This window comes from Suricata suricatta, chromosome 4, assembly GCF_006229205.1.
Source record: "Suricata suricatta isolate VVHF042 chromosome 4, meerkat_22Aug2017_6uvM2_HiC, whole genome shotgun sequence".
NCBI lineage: Eukaryota > Metazoa > Chordata > Mammalia > Carnivora > Herpestidae > Suricata > Suricata suricatta.
The window spans coordinates 158,816,372-158,843,886 of record NC_043703.1 but is presented as its reverse complement, the minus strand read 5'-3'; the positions used below and the strand labels follow the sequence as shown (position 1 = coordinate 158,843,886).

General features: G+C 45.9%; 1 protein-coding gene across 3 annotated transcripts in view; it reads left to right on the top strand.

The window, feature by feature from the left end:
• The window catches only part of CPSF3 (cleavage and polyadenylation specific factor 3), a 40,240-nt gene that overhangs the window by 12,382 nt on the left and 343 nt on the right, over window positions 1-27,515 (top strand). The window contains exons 8-18 of one of the 3 annotated variants that reach the window (XM_029938332.1): window positions 4,525-4,700; window positions 5,484-5,642; window positions 6,554-6,700; window positions 10,047-10,199; window positions 13,996-14,104; window positions 15,125-15,223; window positions 16,594-16,688; window positions 18,138-18,225; window positions 23,439-23,508; window positions 25,055-25,151; window positions 25,615-25,720. In XM_029938332.1, the coding sequence (XP_029794192.1) occupies window positions 4,525-4,700; window positions 5,484-5,642; window positions 6,554-6,700; window positions 10,047-10,199; window positions 13,996-14,104; window positions 15,125-15,223; window positions 16,594-16,688; window positions 18,138-18,225; window positions 23,439-23,508; window positions 25,055-25,151; window positions 25,615-25,720 (1,299 nt within the window). The other 2 variants (XM_029938334.1, XM_029938333.1) reach the window with 2 other exon arrangements.

Sequence of the window (27,515 nt, the reverse complement as noted above, 5' to 3'; positions counted from 1 at the left end):
AACTTTACAAATAAGAGTGTTCATTGTTTCAGTATTTTTAAAGAAATATTATGTCAGAAAATATCACCTATAGGAGAAGATCATGTCACTGATGAGTAATTATATGTTTGTGTGTAAAATACATGCATATAATATGTAAAACATATAAAATGTAATTGGACCAGTGGCCTGGGGGGCTGTCGGGTAAGTACCTGGTCTCTTGATCTCAGTTCAGGTCTTGATATCAGGATCATGAGTTAGTTCAAGCCCCGCGTTGAGCTTCGTGTTGGATATGGAGCCTACCTAAAAATATATATATTAATTGGGACCAGAAAGTTAGCATTCAAAACAGTATGTACCTAAACCTAGTTAAAAACATACAAATAGGGGCACCTGGCTGACTCAGTTGGTGGAGCATGAGACTTGATCTCGAGATTCTAAGCTCGATCCCCGCATTGGATGTATAGATTACTTACGACCAAAATCTTAAAAAAAACAACAAAAAAAGGCACCAGTGACTGGAAAGATGTTAAATCTGGGTAATGAGAGAGTAGATGATTTCTTTTTTATTTTCTGCTTTTCTCTGCTTTCCAATACTTCAGTGAGCACGCACACGTTTTTGCACTCAGAAGGGCAGTGGGTGCCACTCTGCGTGTGTTTATATTTAACGATTCTAACTCAAACGTTCTGAGATTCTGGGTGGGGAAAGCACTCTTCTTGAAGACTGACTACGCGCCTTGCGTGGACACGGCTTCCGTGTGAAGAACTAGAGGCGGTCACATCAGGCTCTTGCCCTCGGCTCTTCCGTCTCTAGGATGGTGAGAAGTCTGGCCCTGTTACACGAAAGGAAAACAGGAGAAATGGAGTAATGACCTCAGCTCCAAAGCTGACCTGGGAGAGCGAGCACAGCAGGACTGGTGTTCACCCAGTCCAGTTTCCTCTTGCTCCTTTTTTTACTAACTGCAAGTCAGATCTGTCCTCAGAAGTCTCGAACTAAAAAGTCTCCGCAACAAAGTAATTGGAGAGCAGAAGAAATGGGGGAGGTGAAACCGTGTTGTTACCATCAAATCGGGCCACCAGATTCAGCACACAAAAATACCAGACACCAGTTAAATTTTAACTTAAGAAAAACAACGAATGGTACTTAGGCACAGGTGTCTCAAGCATTTGGTGTATATTCTTTTTTTTTTTTTTTTTTAATGTTTTTTTTATTAATTTTTGATACAGGAGAGACAGAGCATGAGAGGGGGAGGGTCAGGGAGAGAAGGAGACACAGAACTGGAAGCAGGCTCCAGGCTCTGAGCTAGCCGTCAGCACAGAGCCTGATGCGGGGCTCGAACCCACGAACGTGAGATCCGACCTGAGCCGAAGTTGGAGGCTTAACCGACTGAGCCACCCAGGCGCCCCTGGTGTATATTCTTATACTGAAAATCTTGTGTTTTTTATCTGAAGTTCAAGTTTAATTTGGTGTTTGGTATTTTTATCTGGCAAGTCTACCCTCAGGGCATATATTAGGACTCCTCTCTGCAGTTGGTTGTGCCTTTTCCCCTAAAGTCTCCCGTGTGATGTGATGTAGTGTAGCAACAGGACAGCCGTGTGAATGAGTGCTTTCAAACCTCTGTTCTGGCCATGCGACCTGGGGCAAGTTCAACTTTTCTCTGATATTTAAAATTTGGCCACAAACACACACACTCGCGCACGCACACACACACACACACACACACACCCACAAAATAGGAGATGTGATGTAATCTTGCATTGCAGTATGCAATGCAAGGTATTTGAGAAAGAAAAGCATATGTGAAAACTTTGGTATCACTAAAATTTTTAATTTCACCAGTAAAAACTTGGGCAGAATAAACCAGAGGGCAAGCAGGAAATATATTTGTGACCTCCATGACAGAAAAAGTCCCTGTCCTTATATATAGAGTTTTCACTTATAAATCAAGTAGAAAAATACCATTCCCACACTGTTCAACCTTTTTTCAGCCTCAGTTTTCCTAATCTATAAGACGGAGATGAACTGCCTTAAAAATTAGAAATAATAAATGTAAATAGCATACTAGGTATTTAATGCATTTACTTTTTTTTTATGTTTTATTTATTTTTGAGAGAGAGTACACGTGGGGGAGGGGCAGAGAGAGAGAGAGAGAGAGAGAGAGGGAGACACAGAATCCAAAGCAGGCTCCAGGCTCCCGAGCCATCAGCACAGAACCTGACACGGGGCTCGAACTCACAAACCACGAGATCATGACCTGAGCTGAAGCCAGCCACTTAACTGACTGAGCCACCCAGGCGCCCCTAAAAAAAATTTTTTTTAATGTTTATTTTTGAGAGAGACAGAAAGAGAGGAAAGGGCGAGTCGGGGAGGGGGCAGAGAGAGAGGGAGATACAGAATCCAAAGCAGGCTCCAGGCTTGATGCTGACAGCAGAGAGCCCAAATGCGGGGCTCAAACTCAACAAACTGCGAGATCATGACTACTTAACAAACTGAGCCACCCATGCACCCCAAAAACACCAATTTAAAGACATATATGCACCTGTGTTCATTGTAGCTTTACAATAGCTAGGACATGAAAATGACCAAGTGTTCATTGATGAATGAATGGATAAAGATGTGGTGTGTATACATATATATACACAACGGAGAATGTTACTCCACCATAAAAAGAACAAAGTCTTGCCATTTGCAACAACATGGATGGAACTGGAGAGTATTACATAGTGAAATAAGTCAGACAGAAAGACGAACACCGTATGACTTCACTTACCTGTAGAATCTAAAAAACAAAACAGGCTCCTGGGTGGCTCAGTTGGTTAAGCACCTGAGTCTTGATTTCAGCTCAGGTCATGATCTCACGGTGAAATCGAGCTCTGCATCGGGCTCTACACTGACAGCGTGGAGCCTGCTTGGGATTCTCTCTTTGCCCCTCTCCTGCTTGAGCTTGCTCTCTCTCAAACTAGTTAATAATTAAGTGGGTTTTTTTAATCTTTTAAAAATAATAGGTAAGAATAAGCAAAACCAAACAGAAACAGATTCCTAGATAGACACAGCAAACTTGATTGCCGGAGGTGGGGGAGCTTGGGAGTCGAGCAGAACAGGTGAAGGGCTAAGAGGTACAGGTTCCAGTTATAAGAGAAGTGAGTTATGGAAATGCGGCACACAGCACAGGGGGTACAGTTAGTCCTTTGTAATAATCTTGGCGACGGATGGTAGTAGGGCATCATTTTGTAATGCATAAAAGTATCGAATCACTGTGATGTACTAATGGGATATGTCAGTTACACTTTTTATTTCAATTTGAAAAAAAGAAGTGTTAGCCTAGCCGGGGCCAGGCACTTAGGAAACCTTCAGAGCCTGAAAGTCCCTTCCCTGCTCTACTGTAGCTTCTGCGCCTCACATTGCAGCTAAAGCATAAGGGGGGCCAACATGTGTTGAGTGAAGGGGCGCGCTCTCCATCCGGAGGCTGCGTCCCCAGGCCTCAGGCCGTCCGTCAGGATCAGATGCTCGCTGCCCACATTCTGATATGTGATCTTGCGTGTTGGCAAGTGGTTCGGTGTTTCTGAGCCTCCATTCCTTCTGTAAGATGCGGCCTGTGCTCGCGCTCTGTGGTTGCAGACACCCTCTGTGAGCCTGCCCAGCACCCAGCATACACCTCTGTGAGCCTGCCCAGCACCCAGCACACACCTCTGTGAGCCTGCCCAGCACCCAGCACACACCTCTGTGAGCCCTGCCCAGCACCCAGCACAGATTCTGTGCTCAGGAAATAGCAGCCGCTGCTGGTGGAGCTAACACATAACAACAGGGTCACTAAGGGAAACCAAGGGGCAGAAGCTAGAGCCTCAGTTACAAGCAGCCCACAGTGGGCTGATGGACTACAGCAAGAGGGAATGTACTGGAAGATATTGGTGTCCCCAGACTGTTCAGGAAAAATGGGAAGCAAGCCTGGAACAGGGCCCTTCCTGAGGGCAGGAGGCACGACCCAGTAGGAATGCATACGAGGAAGGAGCGCCCACTTACTGTTACCTGGGTGTCTGCAGGCAGGGCCAAGCCTTGGGGGAGGCCCACCAGGTGCAGAGCCACGAGGAGGCCAACTGCGGGAGGGACCGGAAGGGACCCTGAGAGAGGAAACCAGCAAGGTCCAAGCCCGGCACCCCCAGCCCTGGCTTCCATCTTGTGCACAGCGATGTCTTAACTCTGACGTTCCCCTAGACAGGGTCATAGTTACTGCAGACATAGCTGACGTGGTGAGCAAACTGTTGTGTGCTCACAATTACAAAGTGTATTTCTAACACTCCAGGAGGTTCCAAACCTTGATATCTTTGCTAAGTTAGTGATTTGTGGAAATTGCAGGAGAACAACATGTATATATATGTGTATGTAGTTTTTTTATTTAGATATCGATATAGATAGTTGTATATACATAGTTACATTTTATTTCTTGGATGTCTGAATTTCTTAAAATTAATCGCAGACCTCATTCGTTGTTTGAACCGTTCATCCCACATAACCAAAGGAGTTTGTGTCTTGTGAAACCCCTCTAGACGAGTACTGGCAGAACCACCCGGAGCTCCACGACATCCCCATATACTACGCGTCGTCTTTGGCCAAGAAGTGCATGGCGGTGTACCAGACGTACGTCAACGCCATGAATGACAAAATCCGCAAACAGATCAACATCAACAATCCCTTTGTGTTCAAGCACATTAGTAACCTCAAGGTGAGTGCTGAGGAAGAGGAAGGACAAAGTCCTGGTGAGGAAAATACCTTAGTGACGGCTTAGGTTTTTCTGTTCTCACCAAACGTAATCATCTCTTTGCTTTGCACCGCAGACTCCATGTGTGAAAAGTTTCATATGTTTACTTTTCTAGAGCATTCAATAAAAGCTGATTTTCCTTAGTTAAAAAAAATGTTGTTTTAAAAATATATTGTTTTATTAAAGCTAGTGCTTTAATCTGAATAAAACAATGCCCCAAATAATTCAAGTTCTAGAAGTCATCTTCCAGCTCTAAGTAGCACTGTCGTTTTTTGGGTTTTTTTTTTAAGCTAATTGCTTAAGAACTAGAGCCACATTTTCCCTCGAAACGATGTTAAACTTTTTGGTTAGATTTTTGGGCCAGCTCAAAATATTCGTGAATGGTGCAAAGCCAGTTTGAGGAGGAAGGTTCTGTCTTGGGCAAACAGACAGCCATTTGACTCCTACCTTTTTGCCTGCCTGCCTGCTAAGCAGTGAAAATGGTCCTAATAGCCCATCAGCTACCAGCAGACGGTCTAAAGCGTTCGTGTGCGCTCACTGCTCTGCATCACTTGGTTTTCCTTCCAGTCCTGGCTTCGGTCGCTTAGGAACTTAGATACTGGACTTCAAATGTTTGCTCGTCTCCGAGGCCCTTTCAGTAGCGCAATCAATCTTTTCACCTCCCTTCTCGTTATTCTTTAAAAATAAGGAGTGCCTTGCCAGCCCCTGGTGCTTAGCATGCTTTTACCATTCCCTTTTCTCTCGTAGAGCATGGATCATTTTGACGACATTGGTCCGAGTGTCGTCATGGCCTCCCCGGGCATGATGCAAAGCGGCTTATCCAGAGAGCTCTTTGAAAGCTGGTGCACGGATAAGAGGAACGGCGTCATCATAGCAGGGTACTGTGTGGAAGGGACACTTGCCAAGGTCAGCCATGAGACCACCGTGTGACTCCTAATCAGAATTGCCCAGGTGGCACGTTAGAGTCTGAGAAGCCGTCATCTTGTTGCAGTAGAAAGTATGGGAAGGAACCTATTTGAGGCCCACAAAAACAGGGGTGCCCGGGTTCACTGAAGAAGTTTACTGATACGCAGTCTCTTGAAAAGCTGTCGCTGGGGTTTGGGTTGATCGTCCACCTCCCTAAGGACGCAGGACGGTTGGTGTTAGCTCTTGGGGATGTACGCATTGGAGGAAGAGCGCGCCGAACTTTAGAGACCGTTTCTGAGCATCCACGCCTCACGTTCTCTCTTCCGCTGTTAGCTGTACGACTTGTCTTTGTTCTTAAAATACGTGATGATTCGCAGGGCGCCTGGGTCGCTCAGTTGGTTGAACTTCCAACTCTTGGTTTTGGCTCAGGTCATGATCTCACAGTTCGTGAGTTCAATTCCCACGTCCAGGTCTGCGCCGACGGTGTGAGCCTGCTTGGGATTCTTTCTCTCTCTCTCTCTCTCTCAAAATAAATAAATAAACATTTAAAAAATAAGATAAAATCTATTTCCAGCATAGAAACATCTGTCTGAAAAGTGACTTTTTAGAGCAAGAGAATAGTTGGGAATACAAGTTGGGCTTTCTAGTCCTAAGTTACAGTCGTCACTTCCAGTATTCCAAATACATTGAAGTTTGGTTAACCTGCCTACTTTCTGACTGAATGTTTGCTTACTCAAGAAAATAGGTATTTGATATTTACTACGTCACTGTTAGAATGATTTGTGTGCTAAAGGTCCTAAACTTAATGTAAGAATTTATGGCTGCATTAAAAAATAGAAAATGTCCCTTTTCATTTCTGATTGGGTAGTTTCTTTGTTTTGCTCTTTTTAATTTTTCTTTCTTTTTAACAGCATATCATGTCTGAACCAGAAGAAATCACTACCATGTCTGGACAGAAGTTACCACTGAAAATGTCTGTTGATTACATTTCTTTCTCTGCTCACACAGATTACCAGCAAACCAGTGAATTTATCCGTGCTTTGAAACCGCCTCACGTGGTTAGTCTATGAATTTGATTTCTAGCATTAAAGGGGGAAGAAACATACCCAAGAAGCTGTCGCAGCTGGTTTCCGATCAAACACTGCTTGTTGCTAAGGTAGCCTTTCAACAGAGCACTCCCGTGTGCTCTTGGATCTGACCTCCACGGCTCCCTCTGGGTTAGGCAAGCTGTGCACCGTCAGTTTCTCCGCTCACCTGAGCTCACTCAGCAGGTCCACCAGATCCAGACCCACCACTTCCTGCCCCTCTCTGTTGCCTGCTCAGTAACTTAGGAGCACAGGCTTTGCAGTATGCGTGCTTTGAACGCCGGTTCTGTCCCTTACTTGCTGTGGAAGCCTGGGCAGATTACTGACCCTCTCTGTGCCCCATCTGTAAATAGGGGTAATAATGCCTCAGAAGGGTATTGTGAGGAAGGAATGACAGAACGTATGTATCTCAGATGATGCCTGGCGTGTGGTACATGCTTAGTAATATGGAAAGAAAAGAAAGACAAATCACATATGGTAAAAATTAAAGATCCAAATTGATATGACGTGTATTGCATAGCTCCTTACTGGTGTGCTTTGTTTATATTTTTAAGTTTCGTGTAATTATGAAAACAACAGTTATATTTTGGTGGGACTGGGGAGGGGGGCCAGGGGGAAAGCTAAACAACATGTATCTTTAATCACCAGAACACTTAGGCAATGTGCGTCTGGGGAGCGGATAAACTGCCCTTTCGGAGCGTACTGAAAGTATTTAGAGGAAAGAGCCTTTTGTTAATTTTTTTTCCTGAAGTTTTTTTTTAATCGTGGTAAAATATATATAACACAAAACTTGTAATTAAAAAAAATTTTTTTTAATGTATTTTACTTATTTTTGAGAGACAGAGACAGTGCAAGTAGGGGAGGGTCAGAGAGAGAGGGAGGTACAGAATCTGAAGCAGGCTCCAGGCTCTGAGCTAGCTCTTAGCACAGAGCCTGACACAGGGCTTGAACCTACAAACTGTGAGATCATGACCTGAGCCGAAGCCTGACGCTTAACCAACTGAGCCACCTGCCAGGTGCCCCAAAACTTGTAATTTTAACTGCGTTTTAAGTGTACAGTTCAGTGGCATCACTTACGTTCACAGTGCCGCACGACCATCACCACTGTCTATTTCTAAAACTTTTTCATCGCTCCAAACAGAAATGGTACCTATTAAGCAAAGATTTCCCATTTCCTCCTCCCCAGCCTCAGGTAACCTCTAATTTACTTCCGTAAATTTGCCTATTCTAGATGTTTCGTGTCAGTAAAATCACACAAAACGTACTGTGTCCCAGGTTCCTCTGTATTGTGGCCTGTATCAGAACTTCCTTCCCCATCTGCAGGTGAATAACAGTCCCTTGTACGCATGAGCCCCGTTTTGTGCATCTGCCGGCGGACACTCGGGCTTCCCCCTCTTGGCCGTTGTGACCAGTGCTGCCGTGAGCGCTGGCCTCTAAGGATCTGAGTCCCCGCTGTCAGTTTCTTTGCACATGTACCAAGGACGGGACTCACTGGTCATGTGGTGATTCTGCTGTTAACTTTTCGAGGAATCGCTAACCCTTCCCGTTGTGGCCCCACATTTTACGTCCGCCAGCAGTGCCCGAGGATTCCAGTTGCTCCATGTCCTTGCCAACACTTGCTAGTTGCCTTTTTTAAATTAGAGTCATTCTAGTTAAGTGCGGAGCGGATCTCATTGTGGTTTTGATTTTCACCTCCCTGGTGACTAGTGACTTTGAACATCCCTTCGTGTGCTTTTTTGTTCGTTTTTGAGTTCTTTTCTAGCGTGGCGGTCCTCATGGGTACGTTCCCATTGGCCTTTACTTAATAAGCAGATTCTTGGGTGGAGAAAAATCCCTCTCCTACTTTTTAGCACCATGAACTGTCCAGCTTAGCTGCAGGGCAGGCTCCTCACAGGTGTTTCCTCGTGTATGTGGCTTATGAATGTTCCCCCACATTGTGAAGCCAGGCAGGAAGTGTCGTGCGCCCTCCCTCTGGTGTCTCCACCTCCTCCTCAGGCCCGTTTCGTTGCTCTTCAGGCTGTCTCTCTGCCGACAGTTAAAATTCCTGGATTCAGCTCGATGCTTACCTTCCTTCAGTAACCAGGTCAGCAAAAGTCTATCTGCACGATAACATAACAATAGTGTCAGTAGTAATAATAAACAACAGCTATCACTTATTTACCATGTGCTGTACCATGTGTTAAGTCATCTCTAGACCCAGCGTGGGGCTTGAACTCTCAACCCCGAGATCAAGAGTCGCGTGCTCTACCGACTGAGCCAGCGAGGCCCCCGTACTCATGTTTTACACGTATCAACCTGCTGACTCCTTGCAACCAACAGCTGGTTGTGGATGAGAAAACAGATGTTAAGTAATGTGCTCGTGTTGACAGGGCTAGTCGGTGTTTAAAGAGCCGGGGCTTGTGTTTGAGCAGCCAGGCCTCGAAGCCAGGGCTCTCTGCCAGGCCTGGTGGTGGTGCTGGTTAGCCCAGGCGACAAGTGGCCTGCCAGCGATCCCTACGTTAAGGATGATCTGTCTTGTAAAATACAGGTTATAAAACCCCGAATAGGAAGAGACTGGTATCTAATGTAATTATTATCAATTGTGTTACCCCTCAAACACAATTTCATTGCGTTCTGAAATATTTTATTTGGTATTATTCTAATAAACAAAATATCAAAGGTCTTGTTTTATCCCCTATAAAAAGCTTCTTTAGAAAGCCTTGTAGTAAGAGGGGGCACCTGGGTGGCTCAGTCAGTAAAGCATCTGACCTCTGATTTCGGTTCAGGTCATGATACCCTGGTTTGTGAGTTGGAGCCCTGCACTGGGCTCTGTGCTGACAGCGCAGAGCCTGCTTGGGATTCATTCTCTCTCTCTCTCTCTCTCAAAATAAGTAAACTTAAAAAAAAAAAAAAAGCCTTGTATTAAGAAACATAAAACTATGGGTGTTTTCTGCATTAGTAGGAGTAGCAATAGTTTCATACGAGAATCATATATCTAAAGCTAGTAGACGCTATGGAGTGTACAGAAGTCACGTGGTCCAGCCCTACAGCCGAGCATAGAAGTCTAGAAAAAGCCCAGCTTCCACAAAGGTGTATATCTTGTTCCACTGAAGTAGAAGTTTCTTTACTGTCTCTTAAAATAATTCCTTCCACCTCAGGAGTTTTAAAGCCAAACAGAATGAAAATACCCAGACCAGTTTGATTGCCTGGAGGTCCTTCAAAGTAGTTAAGCTTAATAACTTCAAGTATATGTCTGTTTCAATATTTAAGTCAGACAGGAGCCATCATTAACCCAAACTAAGATGTTTCTCTGTGCTGCCTTAAAATTCATTCTATGTAGATTTTAGTCCATGGAGAACAAAATGAAATGGCCAGGTTGAAAGCAGCCCTGATTCGAGAATATGAAGATAACGATGAAGTTCACATCGAGGTTCATAATCCTCGGAATACAGAAGCCGTGACCTTGAATTTCAGAGGAGAAAAGCTAGCCAAGGTAAAAGATTGTGGTTTCTAATCTTACCCAGGTCTTTTCTAAAGGGAAATGTATACTTCTTAAAAATACAGCCTACTTTTAATCAAAGCAAGATAATGTGCTTAATGATGATTTCTCTCTACTTAGTATACTGTAATAATTTTATGCTAGGGTCACCTGGGTGGCTCAGTTGGCTAAGCATCCAATTTCGCCTCAGATCCTGATTTTGTGGTTTGTGAGTTCAAACCCTCTCTTGGGCTCTGACTGACAGCTCAGATTCTGTGTCTCCCCTCTCTCTGCCCGTCCCCTGCTCTCTCTCAAAAATAAACAATTAAAAAAATAAAATATAGGGGCTCCTGGGTGGCTCAGTCGGTTACACATCCAACTTCAGCTCAGGTCATGATCTCACAGTCCGTGGGTTTGAGCCCCAAGTCAGACTCTGTGCTGACAGCTCAGAGCCTGGAGCCTGCTTCACCTTCTGTGTCCCCCTCTCTCTGCCCTTCCCCTGCTCACTCTGTCTCTCTCAAAATAAAATAATAAAGACATAAAAAAATAATTAATTAATTAATTAAAATTTAAAAAAACGAATTTCATCCTGAGGCGCCTGAGTGGCTCATTTGGTTGAGTGTCCAATTTTTGATTCTGGCTGAGGTCATGATTTCATGGGATTGAGCTTTGAGTCGGGTTCTGTGCTGATGGCGTGGAACCTGGTTGGGATTTTCTCTCTCCCTCCTGCCGCTCCCGTGCACTCACCCTCTCCCTCCCCCCCCCACTCTGTCTCTCTCAAAATAAATAAGCATTTTTTAAAAAAAGAATTGAAGGAATTATTTCCTTATGCTCTTTTAGGTCTTCTTCTGGTTCTCCTGGTTCATTTCTTCCATAGAAAATTTTCAAGTACATTAGATCTTAATGCACTTGAGTCTGATAGTTTTAACCCACGTCTCCACTTTCTTCTCCTTCCTGTGTCCAAGGATAAACAAATAAGCCATCACTGTTTTATTACTACGTCTCATACAGTATTCTGTCCACTGGGCCTCTCCTGCAGAAGGTAAAGATAGGTCTGTGTCTTTAAACATATATGTGGTATGATGGAACTTATAAAAATTTGTCCTTTTTAGATGTTGAAATACAGTATTTTCAGAATTTAAAAATAAAATAAGGCACCTGGGTTACTTGGTCAGTTAAGCGTTCAACTCGATTTCTGCTCAGGTCATGATTTCACAGTTCATGAGTTCAAGCCCTGAGTCAGACTCTGCACTGACAGCACAAAGCCTGCTTGGGATTCTCTGTTACCTTCTCTCTGCCCCTCCCCTGCTCACCCTCTTTCTCTTTCTCGAAAGAAATAAAATAGGGGCGCCTGGGTGGCTCAGTTGGTTAAGTGTCCAGCTTTGGCTTAGGTCATGGTCTCATGGTTTGTGAGTTCAAGTTCCGCGTAGGGCTCTGTGCTGACAGCTTAGAGCCTGGAGCCTGCTTTGGATGCTCTCTCTCCTGTCTCTGCCCTCCCCCGCTCACACTCTGTCTCTCAAAAACAAATAAATGATTAAAAAATGTTTTTAATAAACATTTGAAAAGATAGGTAGATAAATACAATAATTAAAATCTTACCTGAGATTTTGGAGTGATGCTGTAAGGTATCTGGATTTGTGCCTCCTTAAGATTTTTTTTAATGTTTGTTTATTTTTGAGAGAGAGAGAGAAAGACAGGATGAGCAGGGGAGGGGCAGAGAAAGAGGAGGACAGATTTGAAGTCAGTTCTGTGCTGACAGCAAAGAGCCTGGTGCGGGGCTTGAACTCACCAACTGTGGGATCATGACCTGAGCTGAAGTCGGATGCTCACCTGACTGAGCCACCCAGGCGCCCCTTCTGTTAGGATTTTTTTAAAGATACTTCTAAGAGAAACTTTTTAATGATTTATCTGAAGTTTTAAATATCAGACATGTATGAATGAGCAGCTTTACAGAAATTCTTTTAATATATAATGAGCCAGATATGAGAAGGCTAATTGATGAGCATCCCTCCTTGCGGTAGAGTGTGAGGGGGAAAAAGTCAGCAGAATTTAGGATGTGAGACTTTTGTTGCCAAAGAAGAACAGAGAGTTGTACTGACTCCTGTTCAGGAAACTGTCGGGGTCCAGTGTGATGGGCGCAATCTCACACCTGTAGAAAGTATCAGTTGGGAACCTAAGAAGTGAATTTCCCAGACTCTGCTGATTGAGATGGGGGGTGGGGGGGGGGGATTATAGTCAGACAATTTAGGAGAAGCAGAGTTGAACAAAAATCGGCTGATTTTTTTTCCCCATCTTTATTTTGAGAGAGAGACAGACAATGACTGGGGGAGGGGCAGAGAGAGGCAGACACAGAATCGGAAGCAGGCTCCAGACTCCGAGCTGTCGGCACAGAGCCCGACGCGGGGCTCGAACCCATGGACTGTGAGATCACGACCTGAGCCGAAATCTGACGCTTAATCGACTGAGCCACCCCGATGCCCCCCAAAATAGGCTGATTTCTTTACAGCTGGAGTTTTCAGAGTTTTTATTATGCCACTGTGTTATAAATCTTCAAGAAATATAGTGTGCGGCATTTTAGGAAGTGTCAGTGACAGGACGGAGAGCAGTGTGGCTGTGAGCGTCACCCACACACCACTGGCACCTGTCCGTAGGGGAGCTCGTCAGCACCTCCCTCCACAGACAGCTTCGTGTCGGGATGTGGCCGTCATTCCAGCCGCAGGCTCAGTTCCTTCACGTCGTCGCTCTGGTTTCCCTTCTCCAGTGCAGTCGGCCGTAGTTACGCTGAAGCCACGTAACAAGGAAACTAAGAAGTAGGCGAAGGAAAGCAGAGCCACAAAGACCTGTCCAAAAACACCCGTCCACGTTGTACAAGCGTCAGCCCACGGATCGTGTGCACGTCACTCAGCGCCACACGGGAACCCGCGCGCATGCGGCCCGAGGGTGCTCGCTGCTCCGTCTCGCTCTCCTGGGGCTCGAGCGCCTGCAGACAGGCCCGCCCCCCTCGCCCGCATCTGGGCCCTCGCGGGGCTTAAGGGCCGTCTCCCGGGGGCGGGGCTCCTTCTGACGTCACCAGCGTTGAGGGGGAGTCACCCTCACCAAGCGTGTGAAATGGAGCTTCCCCCCTCGTCGCTTGAGGGGAAACAAGTATGCCGTGCGCTGGCGTTTTCCTCTGTGGCTTCGTGCATTAGTAGTGAAGAGCAGTTGTGTTTAAGGAAGGTGGGCGTCGTGGTGGTCAGGCATTGGTTTCTGTTAGTTTTTGAGCAACCATCGCTTTCTTTTAAAAACTCTGCCCCTCGGTTGTATGAGCTCTCGCACACCTGTCGTTACTGGCAGACAGAGGCGACATCTGATCTGTATTGATGAGATATTGAGTGCTGAGCCCCGCCTGGCCTTGCACCTTGTGAAGGGAGCTCACCGTGACCGAGACCTGAACCCGCCCGCAGCGGCACGTGCGACGTGCGTGCCCGGCCTGCCCCTGTGGCCTTCCCGCCGCCCTACGGCCGCTGACGGCTTTCTGAAGCCCCGCACCTGCCCGTTTACTTGGATGCTGAGCCGATTGGAACTGAACTGAACCCGGCCACTCTGGCCGGCTCTGCCCCGGGTCTCTTGCCTTTCGGTCCCTTGCTGGCTCTGTTCCTGCCCTGATCATAGACTCTGATGTAACAGTTTATATTTTTCGTGTTAAAATTCATCTCATTTTATGGTTCACATGTCCGATGGTCATCATTGTGATTGAATATCTGAATAATTGCATTTTCCAAAATTCAATTTTCCTCAAGTTTTGTTTTTTTGTTGTTTTTTTTTTAAATAGGTCATGGGTTTTTTAGCAGACAAAAAACCAGAACAAGGCCAGCGGGTCTCTGGAATACTTGTTAAAAGAAACTTTAATTATCACATACTTTCTCCTTGTGACCTCTCCAGTAAGTATTCTATGACACATCAAATAAGTTATTTTAACATTGAAAATAAATCTGTGAACACTTCTCATACTAATGGCCAAATTTTAAGTAGTAGCCAAATAATAAGATAGAAATTGATGAGGTAATGATCCACAGAGTTTTATGGGGGGGAAATTCTACATTGAACTATTTAAATGTTTGAATTCTGTGGCACCTGGGTGGCTCAGTCGGTTAAGTGTCCAGCTTCAGCTCAGGTCATGATCTCACAGTTTGTGGGTTCGAGCCCTGTGTCAGGCTCTGTGCTGACAGCTCAGAGCCTGGAGCCTGCTTCCGGTTCTGTGACTCCCTCTCTCTCTGACCCTCCCCTGCTTGCGCTGTCTCTCAAAAATAAACAAAAAACATTTTTTAAATTGTTTTAATAATATTTAAATTCTTTGTGAAATAATTTTTTGTCTTAATTGGGAACATAAGTTGACCTCTGAGTCAGATTGACTCCTGCTGACCTTTTACAAGCCTGTTTGCCACCTTTCGCACTGGAGTCCTGGTACTTTTATTTTCTAAGGGAACCTTGGACCGCCCTGCCCCTGCCCCTGCCCCATGCACGCATTTTGATCTTTATGATCAAAGTGTACGTTGCTTGCTGGGCCTTCACGTCATGTGTCTGTGTAAATGCTGAGCAATCACTACCGGACAAGTTTGCAAACCAGGTGGCCCGTGTGGCAGGTGCGGAAGGATGGGCCGGAGTTGCCCGGCCCAGAAGAAAGCAGAGGACAGCGGTGCCCTGACTTGGGGACCTTCAGGGGCCCGATGTCTTGAGGGCAGGGAGGCTGCTTCTGCGCCGAAGTAGGCGCTAACTGGTCGGGGGCTGGGCGTGGGGGCTGGGGGGACGTAGGGCGGGACCCAATGAGGGAGCATCTTCTCAGCTTTCTCAAAAACAAGTTCTCCTTTACTTTGCGTTAACTTCACTCCTGCGTGTGTTTGCAGGCTCTGTTTCGCGTGAGCAGTATTGTTACTTACAGTGTGTTCTCATCTCCTCCTCAGATTATACGGACTTGGCCATGAGCACCGTGAAACAGACCCAAGCCATTCCGTACACCGGTCCTTTTAATTTGCTCTATTACCAGCTACAGAGGTTGACAGGTAGGTATTGACTGAAAGTCGCCTAATTGTCTTCCGCTTTTGAGTAAGAGAAGTGCATGCGCAGGAAAGGAGGCTGCTCCGCTCAGGCTGTTGTCTCACAGTTGCGCAGGTGTCACTGCACTTCGCTTGCACCTGTTATCACCTTTGGGCAAATTTTTTAAAGTATACCCATAAGTTTTTTTAATCGCATTATACTTCTTATCCTTGATCCACTGAAAATTCTAAAAATATCAGTAATCTTTGCTGCTCATGTTTAAAATCCACTGTAGTGTAGTCTCCTAAAGTTCATCTGTTTCTTTTCTTTGTTCAGTGAAAATAAGTTTTCTGATGCCATCAGTACAGTGCGTACAGCAGGTTTTAGAACACATGGCCGCTGGCCAGCGGCCAGTAGAACAGAAACTTTAGACCATTGAGTTAGAGATTTTTCTGTATTAACGTGATGAGGGGCTGTGGCCAAGTGAAAGGCATGGATGCCCCCTAATAAGCAGGAACACTTTAATTTTTTAATATTAATTTTTAATGTTTATTGATTCTATTTGAGAGACAGAGCACAAGCAGGGAAGGGGCAGAGAGAGAGGGAGACACAGAATCGGAAACAGGCTCCAGACTCTGAGCCGTCAGCACAGAGCCCAATGCAGGACTTGAACCCACAAACCGTGAGATCATGACCTGAACCAAAGCCAGACGCTCAACCAACTGAGCCACCCAGGCGCCCTAAAGCAGGGACACTTTAAATTACAAGTTACACTTTCTATTAACACCCTCTTCATAATTCAGATAGCAAAATATGGCCATCAAATAAATGAGCAGAAAGAAAATCTTTTTTTTACTTCAGATCCTTACCTGACAATTACAGGTCATGACATAGAAAGTTAATAAAATATGTTTGAGTTAATCCTTAATTAAGAGGTTACTGGGAGGGCAGAAACGTCTCCTCTCAGACAACAGAACTTCCCTCTAGAATGAATAAGCTTATGGAGACAGAAGGAAGAGACCAGTTGGCAGCGGCCAGCCGGCCTCCTGCTAGAACGTAAGGTGCCGGCGGGGTACTAAGACGCTAGCGGCTAAGTCTCTCGTGTAAACACAGGTACTTGGCAGTCACCAGAGTTTGCAACTGATAGAACGTTTCATGTCCAAGGTGAATCCTGCCTCGTTATGTGAATTTTTATAATACACATTGATATCTTTCAGCTGCTGTCAACAATTAACATAAAACTTCGCTATTTGAAATCTCACTGTACAAATGAGCAATTAATGTTTTCAGTGTGTGTCAGATTTATTTCCGCTGTCTCTATAAACAAAGGAATACTGGTGCCTCTGGAAGATTATCAGAAAATTACACACATCTTAATATTATTTCCTTTTTTCAGGTGATGTGGAAGAATTAGAAATTCAAGAAAAACCTGCTCTGAAAGTATTCAAAAATATCACTGTAATACAGGAACCAGGAATGGTGGTGTTAGAAGTAAGACAGGATCATTTACTTAAACAAGGAGGGGGAAAAGTTTTAAGATTTCATATATAACTGTAGAGAAAATGTGTCTTTAATCAGGAAAAAAATTACTGGAAAATATATACATGCATATTTTTCTTTCCAAGATCAGCTTTAAATATGACCTCGCTGGGCATTTTCTATATTCTTCCAGTAACCTAGAAACTAATATTAAATTAAGGCAATATTTGGCGTGTGTACTGAGTATAGGACTCTCCGATGAGAAGTTTCAGCTAATTTTGTGATGGCCCTGGATGTCCGAGCTACATCAAAAGATCGACATTCTCAAGATAAAAATCAAATTCTGTTACCTTGAAACAAATAGACTTGTCATGTAACACTTTTAAGACCATGGAGTTTAGAAAATTCAAACAAGCGGTATAAAATGACCCAAAAACAAAAAGGCTAGAACCGTTGAGTGTGGTTTCTACTGTTAGAAATTTGAATTCCTACAGGTAGGATTTGGAACCCAGATGTCGAATTAAGTTGACGGTTGATTTTGATAGCTTGGCATCTGTTCAGTTCAGAGAAGGACTCTGGGAGTGAGCGCTGGGCCTGAGTGACCAGGGAGGCGCCTGGGCTGCTCTCTGCCTCCAGGGAGGGCGGCGTGGACACGCCCCAGCGAGACGGCGCGCTGTTCTGTTCACGGGCGTCATTTTTTAAAACCAAAAAAGCTCTATCATCTCAGGTTCCACTGCAGTTCTGGGACTTAAGTTGAATTTTGACTCATAAGGATAAAAATAACTGAATGAAGTGTCGGAAGGAGTAGTTAGTTGTCTGTAGCAGGATGTCAGACACAATGATACGTGACTCTTACTGCCCTGGGAAGGGGAGAAGTTACTGGAGACAGTAATTTAGCTCTTTCTACTAAACGTTGTACTTGTGTTCCTCGGAGTAACATGTCAAAGAGCATCTCAGAGAAGGGGTTTCAAGTGCTCACGCTGCTTGTTGAAAGCGCTTTTTGGAAAGATAACAGGGAGGAAAGGCACACGCTCCTGCCCTCTCCCTGGGCCTGGCGGGGCGAACTGTCGCAGAGCACCCACCGCGCGTGTGCACGAGCGTCCGGGCTCCTGGGCTTCGAGTGAGAAACCGAAGTAAATGTTGACAGACCCTCTGCCCGCGCTGGGTGTGCTTCGGAACACGGTGCTTAGGGCCCGGCCTCCGCGCCTGTCACCTAACAGGAGTGACCTCTGAGAGAAGGGGCAGGGCGGGAGGATTAAAGGAGGGAACCATGTAAGGCCCTTGCCGCAGAGAAGTGCTCAGCACAGTGACTGTTGTCATTAGCAGGAAATTAAAGCGGGCATCACTAGTGTAAGGAAACAGTTAATGTCAGTGAAAGTGCTAGAAACAGAAGTCCCACATGAACAGTCTTTAGTGGCTGGCCATGTTCGTACCTTCCTAATCCTGCCTTTTGCTTCCCAGTGGTTGGCAAACCCTTCCAACGACATGTATGCGGACACTGTCACCACCGTGATACTGGAGGTCCAGTCAAACCCGAAGATAAGGAAAGGTACGGAATGATTTTATTTTTATCAATGAATTCTTCCACTTCTACCCCGGTCTGTGAACTAAAAAGCAGAAGCAGAGCCCTAGAACTTAAAATCTGCCCGTGCCATTCCTGTCACCTCTACGATACAGTAAGTGCAGAACAATGCAGGTCACTAATACTTTACGGTTGTTTTTAAATTTTTTCATGTTTATTATGGAGACAGAAAGAGCACAAAGGAGGGAGGGGCAGAGAGAGAGGGAATCACAGAATCTGAAGCAGGCTCCAGGCTCCGAGCTGTCAGCACAGAGCCCGACGCGGTGGGGCTCGAACCCACGGACTGTGAGATCGTGACCTGAGCCAAAGCCGGATGCTTATAACCAACTGAGCCGCCCAGGCACCCCACTAATACTTTACTTTCTGTCTTGGGTCTTTACTTGTGCTTTTGCCAAAATTCCGGTTGCCCTGAACACGAAGATAGAATTCCTTAGTAACAGTCCTCTTAAAAACCATTTAATCGGAAATTCCAGAGGATTGCTGCCTGGAGCCAGCGCGTCTCATTAAGCAGTACGCGGCGTGGTGCGGGTTTAGGTTCGCCTGTCCAGCAGCAGGGAATCTCCCTATAACGGCAATTTCGCAGTCACTTTTTGTTTCCTTTGGTAGGTAGCAATTTTCAGTCAAAGAAAAATACCTTTGTGTTAGTAAATCTACCTTTGTGTTACTTCTTTACAGTTTTCTTCTATTTTATACATATTTCAGTGTTACGTGTCCTAAGGTATCCATCATGGGCATAGAAGGTAGCCCTTTTTGCTGCTCTGGGAGGAAGTCACCCCTGAGGGATTCGGGGAAGCGTCCAGCCTTTCCCCTTCTGGCCTCAGATCTCGTTCTCTGATAGGATAGTTCTCTTTCTTAAAATTAAAAAACATAAATAAACAGGTAGTCTTTGATTTTACAAGGAAAAAACACTTAGCTGAATATTTAATAATAACGCATCTTCTTATAACTGACCACCTAAATTCTGAAATGAATAAATACCTAGACAAATGTAAACTCCTCATCTGAAGCAAGCGTTTCAGTTTGAGTAATACTGAAAAATTCGGTTTGAACACCACTGGTGCTGTGTTTTAATTGAGTCGATGGGGGGCGCCTGGGTGGCTCAGTCGGTTAAGCCTCCAACTTGGGCTCAGGTCAGATCTCAGGTTCGTGGGTTCGAGCCCTGTGTCGGGCTCTGTGCTGACAGCTAGCTCAGAGCCTGGAGCCTGCTTCTGGTTCTGTGTTTTCTTCTCTCTCTCTGTGCCCCTCCCTCTCTCATGCTCTGTCTCTCTTTGTATCAAAATAAATAAAACATTAAAAAAAAGTTTAATTGAGTCGGTGGGAAATGGGTCCCCGTGTGCACTGATGTGGGGGAGGGTGCTGCGTGTCACACAGGCCACAGGAGAGCACCCCAGCTCGGATTCTCACGGGGTGCTCAGTCAGTGTCCTGGCCTCTGCCCCGGAGCACAAAACACACCCAGGCCAGAACGGTTTTAAAGTCACTTGTCAGTTTTCTCTCATTTGACAGTCTTACATTTTTCTTACCTTAGGTGATACAAATATAAAGGACCAAGTGCAGGGTCGGGTGTGTGGGAGGGGGGATGTTTTACTGAGGCCGTGCACAGCTGGCCAGGGGCAGCAGAACAAGGGACAGAGCGACGCGCATGGGACAAGAACGAAAGGACGACCCCCGGGGTGTCCCATGGGCCCACCGTTCACCACCGAGAGCACGGCGGTGTTGGGTGCAGGGAAGGAACACGTACATGGGCCACCACAGCGGGGTCTGACCTCATACCGGGTACTCTTCTTAGTGTCTGGTCCAGAGTGGAAGTGCTCCTTCACTCCGATTGGTGCTCGTTGAGTCAGAAGTGACTGTTATTAGTGATCCATTTTCAGTACGAACAATCACATACACATTTCTCCCTAAAGCCAGCCTCCGGGCATTTCAGCAGGTTCATTGCAGACAAGTAAGAATAGGTTCTTCCATGAGCTGTTCGTGCTGAGCTAGCTGGCTGCCCTGTTTCCCTCAGTCTTCCCTACTTCGTGTCACATGAAAGGGATACTGTTTCCTTCTGGAGTAATGAGGGGCTCGCATATTCATCTAGCAAATACTGATTGAGCACCTTCTGCTGGCAGGTGCTGTTCTGGGTGCTTAGGGCGCAGCAGGGAACAGAGCTCGGGGAGCGGACACGGTAGTGAGCACGGGGCAGCCTCACCGGGTTTGGAGTGGGGGCAGAAGCGTAGGGGTCTGTGGGCCATTTTAAGGACCTTGGACTTGCAGTCTGAGTGAAGTGGCTTACACTGTGAGGCCATTAAGGATCGCTGCGGTCCTGAGAGGAGACGGGGGAGGGCAAGTAAGAAAGCGCATGTTTCAGGTTGGAGCTTTCGGGCCGTGCAGGTAGGGCTGGAGGTGGTGCGGCAGGGGAGGGGGCCAGAAAATGGATGATTCCGGAGATCCGTGGAGTGAGCAGTATTTCCTGCTGGGTTAGATACAGAGGGTGAGAGAAAAGAGACCAGATGAATTTTTGAGAAGACTGTGACCCAAGGAGTGACACATTGGCATAAGCACTGTCACCCTCAGGGCCAAGTGACGGGGTTTACTAAGCAGTACTTGCTCCTTCAGAATATGGGAATCATTACAAGGACTGACACATGCCTCTTTATTTGCTGCACGTGGGGCAGGGGCAGCTGAGGATGCTCATGCTCTACGTTTCTTGTGTAATGAATTGACTTTGCCCTCTCCAAACTTGGTCTTGTAACATTTTAGAGCAGAGCCAACAACTAGGGCCCACAAGCCAAGTCCAGCCCTCCACCTGTTTGTATAAAGTTTTATTGAAATGGCACTGCCCGTTTGCTCACGTGTAGTCCGTGCTGCTCTTTGAGCTGCTGCAGCAGAGAAAATAGTTAGTTACGGCTGAGACCATGCGGTTCACACTGCCTGAACTACAATCTGGCCGTTTCCAGAAGTTTGCCAGGTCTGTTCAACGGGAAACTTCTGCGAACAGTCTGATTCTGTATTGCTAGCATTTCACTACCCTTTCATTTCTTAGCCTGTTGACACTGGGCCCAGATTCTGGAAACTTGTATTTGGATCCACGTGGTTGTTTAGCCCCAACTTCAAGTTCTGTGTCCCTTCTTCTCACCAAGGACGAGGACACACAGCAAAGCTTATGCTTTTTCAAAACGTATTATTCGATGTTCTTACATTCTCTTACGCCTCCTGTTGCACACTGCCGTGTCGTGCTTTGACACTCACACTGCTAAGGACGGGGACGTGTGTGTACTGTGATTCCACAGGACACACACAATGATCTTGTGTGTCTGAGGGGCTTGTTAAATATTAGTAATAAATAAATACGCAAATATACATACATGTACACTCACATTTTAGAAAGTTTATTTTTAATAGTGTCATGCTTAGATATTTTTAATAATGTATTTTTTTGTATTTTACATGTCAGTTAAATGTTTATTTGATACTTAATAGAATTAATGATCATAATTGAAGTATAAAGTTTTATTGTATAGCTTTCTAGGCTGGCATCTGGTTTGTCGTATATTTCGTTAAAATTCATGAAATCATTTCATTCATCACGAGGAAAAAAACTTGTGATGGATGGTTAGCCACACTCACTGTGGTTATTTTGCTGTGTATACGAGCATCAAATCAGTAGGTCGTGTATCTGAAAGTACTCTAACATTCTGTGTCAATGAGGTCTACATTTTTTTATGTTTATCCATTTTGAGACACAGAGAGAGCGCAAGCAGGGGAAGGGCAGAGGGAGAGAGAGTGGGAGAGAGAATCCCAAGCAGGGTCCACACTGTCAGCCCAGAGCCCGACATGGGGCTCGATCCCATGAACTATGAGTTCATGACCTGAGCAGAAACCAAGAGTTGGACGCTTAACCAACTGGGCCAGCCAGACAACCCAGTACCTACATTTTTTAAAAAGAAGGAAAAGGACTCATGTATTAAAATTAGAGTTACTATCGTCTGACTTACAGAATAATTCCGGAGAAATGACAGTTTGGCTCTATTCACAGAGTAGACCACAGTCAACTTTAAAACATACATCAGGTCGCTCCATGAAGAGACACCGCGTCTCTAGCTCTAACCTCCACACCCCCACCAGTCTACTTTCTGTCTCTGGGTTTGTCTCTTCTGGACATTTCACATAAATACAGTTATAACACACGGCTTTTTGTGACTGATTCTTGCACTTAGTGCAGTGCTTTCAAGGCTCATCCGTGTCGTAGCATGCCTTCATTCCTTTTTATGGCAGAATAACTTTTGAAGGAACAGCCAGACAGTTCTGCACTGGTCTGTTGCTGGTGATGGCCTGGGAGATAGTTTTGTCTCTGAGCACACTCGAAACTCCAGATCGTCTTTCTGAACCATCAGATTACTTTGCTTTGGGAAGCGGAAGCTAAGTAATCTGACAGATTATTTCATTTGTTAAAGTTGTTTTTTTTTTTTTTTAAGTAATCTCTACGCCCAGTGTGGGACTTGAACTTCTAACCCTGAGATCAAGTCGCACATTCCACAAATGGAGCCAGCCAGATGCCCTCTAACTGGCAAAATGACTTTAAGTATTAATTTTATTAAAAATCATTACAGGTGGGGGCGCCTGGGTGGCTCAGTCGGTTAAGCCTCCGGCTTCAGCTCAGGTCAGATCTCACGTTCGTGGGTTCGAGCCCTACGTCAGGCTTTGTGCTGACAGCTAGCTCAGAGCCTGGAGCCTGCTTCTGGTTCTGTGTCTCCTCTCTCTCTGCCCCTCCCCCTCTCATGCCTGTCTCTCTCTGTATCAAAAATAAATAAAACATTTAAAAAAATCATTACAGGTGTATTATATATGCCACAGTGCTAAATGTATGCGGTGTTTTAGGGGAAGCAAAAACTTGCGAGCTCTCTGGGCACAGCCATGCCCCCAGAACTCCTGGAGTCACAGTTGCACCTCACTCATCAAGGAAACGTGGGAAAGTTTGAGAAACATTGCAAATAAAATGTAAACTCGTCTTAAGTGTCATTTTGGGGTTGTTTATCTAACAAGAGCAGAAGAGCGGTTTGCCTCCGGGAGCAGCCGTCTGTCTCCTGCAGGACTCCGCAGCTAATCACCGCCTCCGCGGCTGTGCTCAGATTGCTGACCTGAGAATTCTTCTAAATAAGAACGCGGAAATGCAGCTCTGTTGCCTTTGCTCCCCCAGGTGCAGTCCAGAAGGTTTCTAAAAAACTGGAAATGCACGTCTACAGCAAAAGGCTGGAGATCATGCTGCAGTGAGTATCCGCCGTTACTGCCCCCGGGTGAGCAGGGCAGGCGGGGAGGAGCAAGCCAGCGCTCAGTTCTGGCTCCCGAGTGCCTGTGGGGCTCACGCAGCTGAGTGAGCGCTCTGGGTGTCTGTGTTCGCATCAGTAAAGCGGTTTGAACCGCTTCCTTCCAGCTAAACACTCCAGCGAGCCCCGAATACCTTTGACCTCCATGGTCAGCCACTTCTGGCATAGTCGACGAAGATTCGCTGACTGCCTTTTCTTGCCTGGGTCCAACTCGTTGGACTGCTGTGGCAGGTGCTCCTGTAACTGATGGGGACAGATGTGCAAGTAATGATTAAACTGCAGCTCCTTGCGGGGCCCGGGTGGCTCAGTGGGTGAAGTGTCCCCTCTCGATTTCAGTTCAGATCACGATCCCGGGGCCGTGGTATTGAGCTCCAAGGTGAGCATGCAGTCTGCTCAGGGTTCTCTCATTCTCTAAAAGAAAACAAATAAAAAAAATTGTAGCTTCTCAATGATAGAGGCAGGGTTAGGGTTAGTGACCGTGACATCTGTCACTAAGCAGATGGCACATAGAAGATGCTCAGTGAATAGAGTTTAACTCAGAGGCTTCTGGAACTGAAGCAAAGGGGCAGACAGCCTGTGGACTTGAGAGCCAGTTCAGCCAGATGCCTGGATTTGAGTACCAGGCTACTCTCCAGCCGTGGGGCATCAGATCCCTTCCCTGGGTCTTGTTTTCTTTCTGTGTAGAAGCGGCTTCTTACTAAAATTTAAGTAAGCTCTTGACCCAACGTGGGGCTTGAACTCATGACCTGAGATGAAGAGTCACATGCTCTACCAACTGAGCCAGTCAGGCGTCCCTGAAAAAAGCATTCTTTTTTTTTTTATTAATGTTTTATTTAGTTTTCTGATACAGAGAGAGACGGAGCATGAGAGGGGGAGGGGCAGAGAGAGAAGGAGACACAGAACCGGAAGCAGGCTCCAGGCTCTGAGCTAGCTGTTAGCACAGAGACTGACGCGGGGCTCGAACCCACGAATGTGAGATCTGACCTGAGCCAAAGTCGGAGACTCGACCGACTGAGCCACCCAGGTGCCCCGAAGAAAAGCATTCTTAATGATAACTGGATCTTACTCATTTTATAAAATTAACAAAATATGTGAAGCTACATTAAGTACATGTCAGAAATAGAAGTATAGATAGAAGTCTTCTACTTTGGGTTTGTTTTTTTTTTTAATGTTTTTATTTATTTTTGAGAGAAACAGCGTGAGCAGGGGAGGGTCAGAGAGAGAGGGAAACACAGAATCCGAAGACAGGCTCCAGGCTCTAAGCTAGCTGTCAGCACAGAACCTGATGCGGGGCTTGAACCCACGACCCGTGAGATCATGACCTGAGCTGAAGTCGGATGCTTAACCGACTGAGCCACCCAAGCGCCCCTGAAGTCTTCTACTTTGGAATTACGGGCTATTTTCAATATTAGTTTTCCCCCAGTGTATAAAAGTGTACTTAACTAATTTGTAAATGTATTCTGCACTAATGTTGCATCTTTGTCTTCAGGGACATATTTGGAGAAGACTGTGTGAGTGTAAAAGATGGTTCCGTTCTCAGTGTCACAGTGGACGGAAAAACTGCGAATATAAACCTGGAGACACGGGTACGTAGCCCCTCCTTCCTACCCTTCACGGCGTTTGAGAAAGAGTGGAAACAGAATCCGGCCTCACACCTGACAGCACGCTTTCCCATTTTCCCATTTCCTTCCAGTTTTTTTCCTCTATGTACTTTTTACAGGCTGGGTTTTATTACTGTATGTAAAGTCATACGTTCTTACTTTTTCTTTTTTTCTTTTTTAATTAATTTCTTTTTAAGCAATCTCTACACACAGCGTAGGGCTCGAACTCAAAACCGCAAGCGAGATCCTGGATGGGGTGCCCCTCCGACCGAGCCAGGCAGGCACCCCCTTCTTGCTTCGCTCCCACCCCGTCCCGAGTGCTCCTGGGGTGCTGCACCGCTCACGTTTGCGCGTGTGTCTTCCCCACTGTTTTCCTTTTCCACGAGAGGCCCGAGTCCACCACGGCGTTTCTCGAGTTTGGCATCCAGTTGATTGTAGACTTTTCCAGAAAAGCCGCTCTCTCGTTTGCACCAGCAAGATCCAGGCGGCTCTTCCGGACGGTAGGATTCGAGACCGTGGGGCTGCTCTGGTCTCCGGGCACGGACCCCGCACAGGTATCCCGCCGGCGCAAATGAAGTGTGTCCTCCTTGCGGGCTTGGTTTTGAAGATTAAACCAGTTCTTGCAGGCCAGTAACATGTTTAAGTTTCCTTCATGTTCTTGGACTGAACAGAGGCTTTGAGGAGACCCTGAGTTTATCTCAGCTCCACAGAAAAAGAAGCCAAGAACATAAACCAGTGATTCACGGGAGAAATAGGGATGGAAGCCAGCAAGCCCAGGGAACCAGTGCGGAGATCCAGTCCGCTGATAGAGGAAATACGCACTGAGCGCGGGAAACACCCCTGCTGGCCTCTCGTGTGGGGGCACAGATTATTAGCAAGAGTGCTGTGGCCCAGTGGTGGTGAAAACAGGAAGCCAGTGTATCCTCAGGTGCAGTTTGGGGCAGGGAGGCGATTGCAAATGACACAGCACATTCTTGCAGGGCAGTTCGGTGACATGCATAAGGGCTCTTAAAAGGAAATACCTTTGTCCACAGTTGCACTTACTGGACTTAAACGAAGAAAATAATTAGACAAGTTAATGATAAAATAATTAGAGCAAAGGTATATACACAGGAATATCTATTTTAGCACTAATTGTAACATAAACAAAACTGCAAGAGACCAAAATATCTAAGCGTGGGAGACAGTAAAAAACCGAATAGATGATGTGTGTATGGCGTGTGCTTCCACACGGAGCACTGCATCCATGTGGCCGTCAGGAAGGTGGCCATGTGGGTGACGAATGTCCACAGGGGTCCACACACATTGTTGAGTGGGAAGAACCGTTACCACACACATTGTTGAGTGGGAGCAAATGTGATAAATTACCCCGTCTTGGTTTTAAAGAAATATACATGTAGAGCTGAAAGTCTAGAACATTATACCCTAAATGGTAACCGTAGTTACTAGGTCATAGAATTAAGGGTATTATTTGTTTTCTTTAAGTTTTGATATGAGCAATATTTATGATATGATTAAAAGTTTTTTAAACAGTGTATAAAACCTGGGTGGCTCAGTTGAGCATCTAACTTCAGCTCGGGTCTTAATCTCTCAGTTCATGAGTTTGAGCCCCACATCAGGCTCGCTGCTGTCTGTGTGGGGCCCACTTTGGATCCTCTGTTCCCCCTCTCTAACTTTCCCCCACTTGCTCTCTCTCTCTGTCTCTCTCAATTTTTTTTAATGTTTATTTTTGAGAAAGTGAGAGGGAAACAGTACAAGCAGAGGAGGGGCAGAGAGAGGAAGACACAGACTCTGAAGCAGGCTGCAGGCTCCAAGTTGCGGGCACAGAGCCCAATGTGGGGCTTGAACGCAGGAACCACGAGATCATGACCTGAGCTGAAGTTGGACGCTCAGCCAGCTGAGCCACCCAGGAATCCCAAAAAAGAAGCATTAAAAAAAAATTTTTTTTTAAAGCTTATAGTGTTTTGTAGCTGAGAAATAACGAACATTGTAAGCCTAAATCAAATTTAATACCGAATGCTGGGGAAAGGAAAACCCAAATGCTGAGCAGGTGAGCACGTGCATAGCTCAGTAGTGTTTATACAGACTGACTTCCGTGTAGTATTATCTGCCGGCTCAGACTATGGGCTTTGAAGCAACTATATAATCCACTAGATTGTGTGTTTATTCTTTTTTCTCCAAAATACATCGCGATCAGACTAGTCATTGTGCTGTCGGCAGTCTGCATCCGGGCAGCGGCCCACGAGGGTGCCGGGTCGCAGTTCAGGTTCTGGAGAGTCCGGGCGGCCGCGACCTCCACCCATACCGGAAAGGATGCTGCTTAAAGAGGCTGAGCCCCTCTTTCCTCCA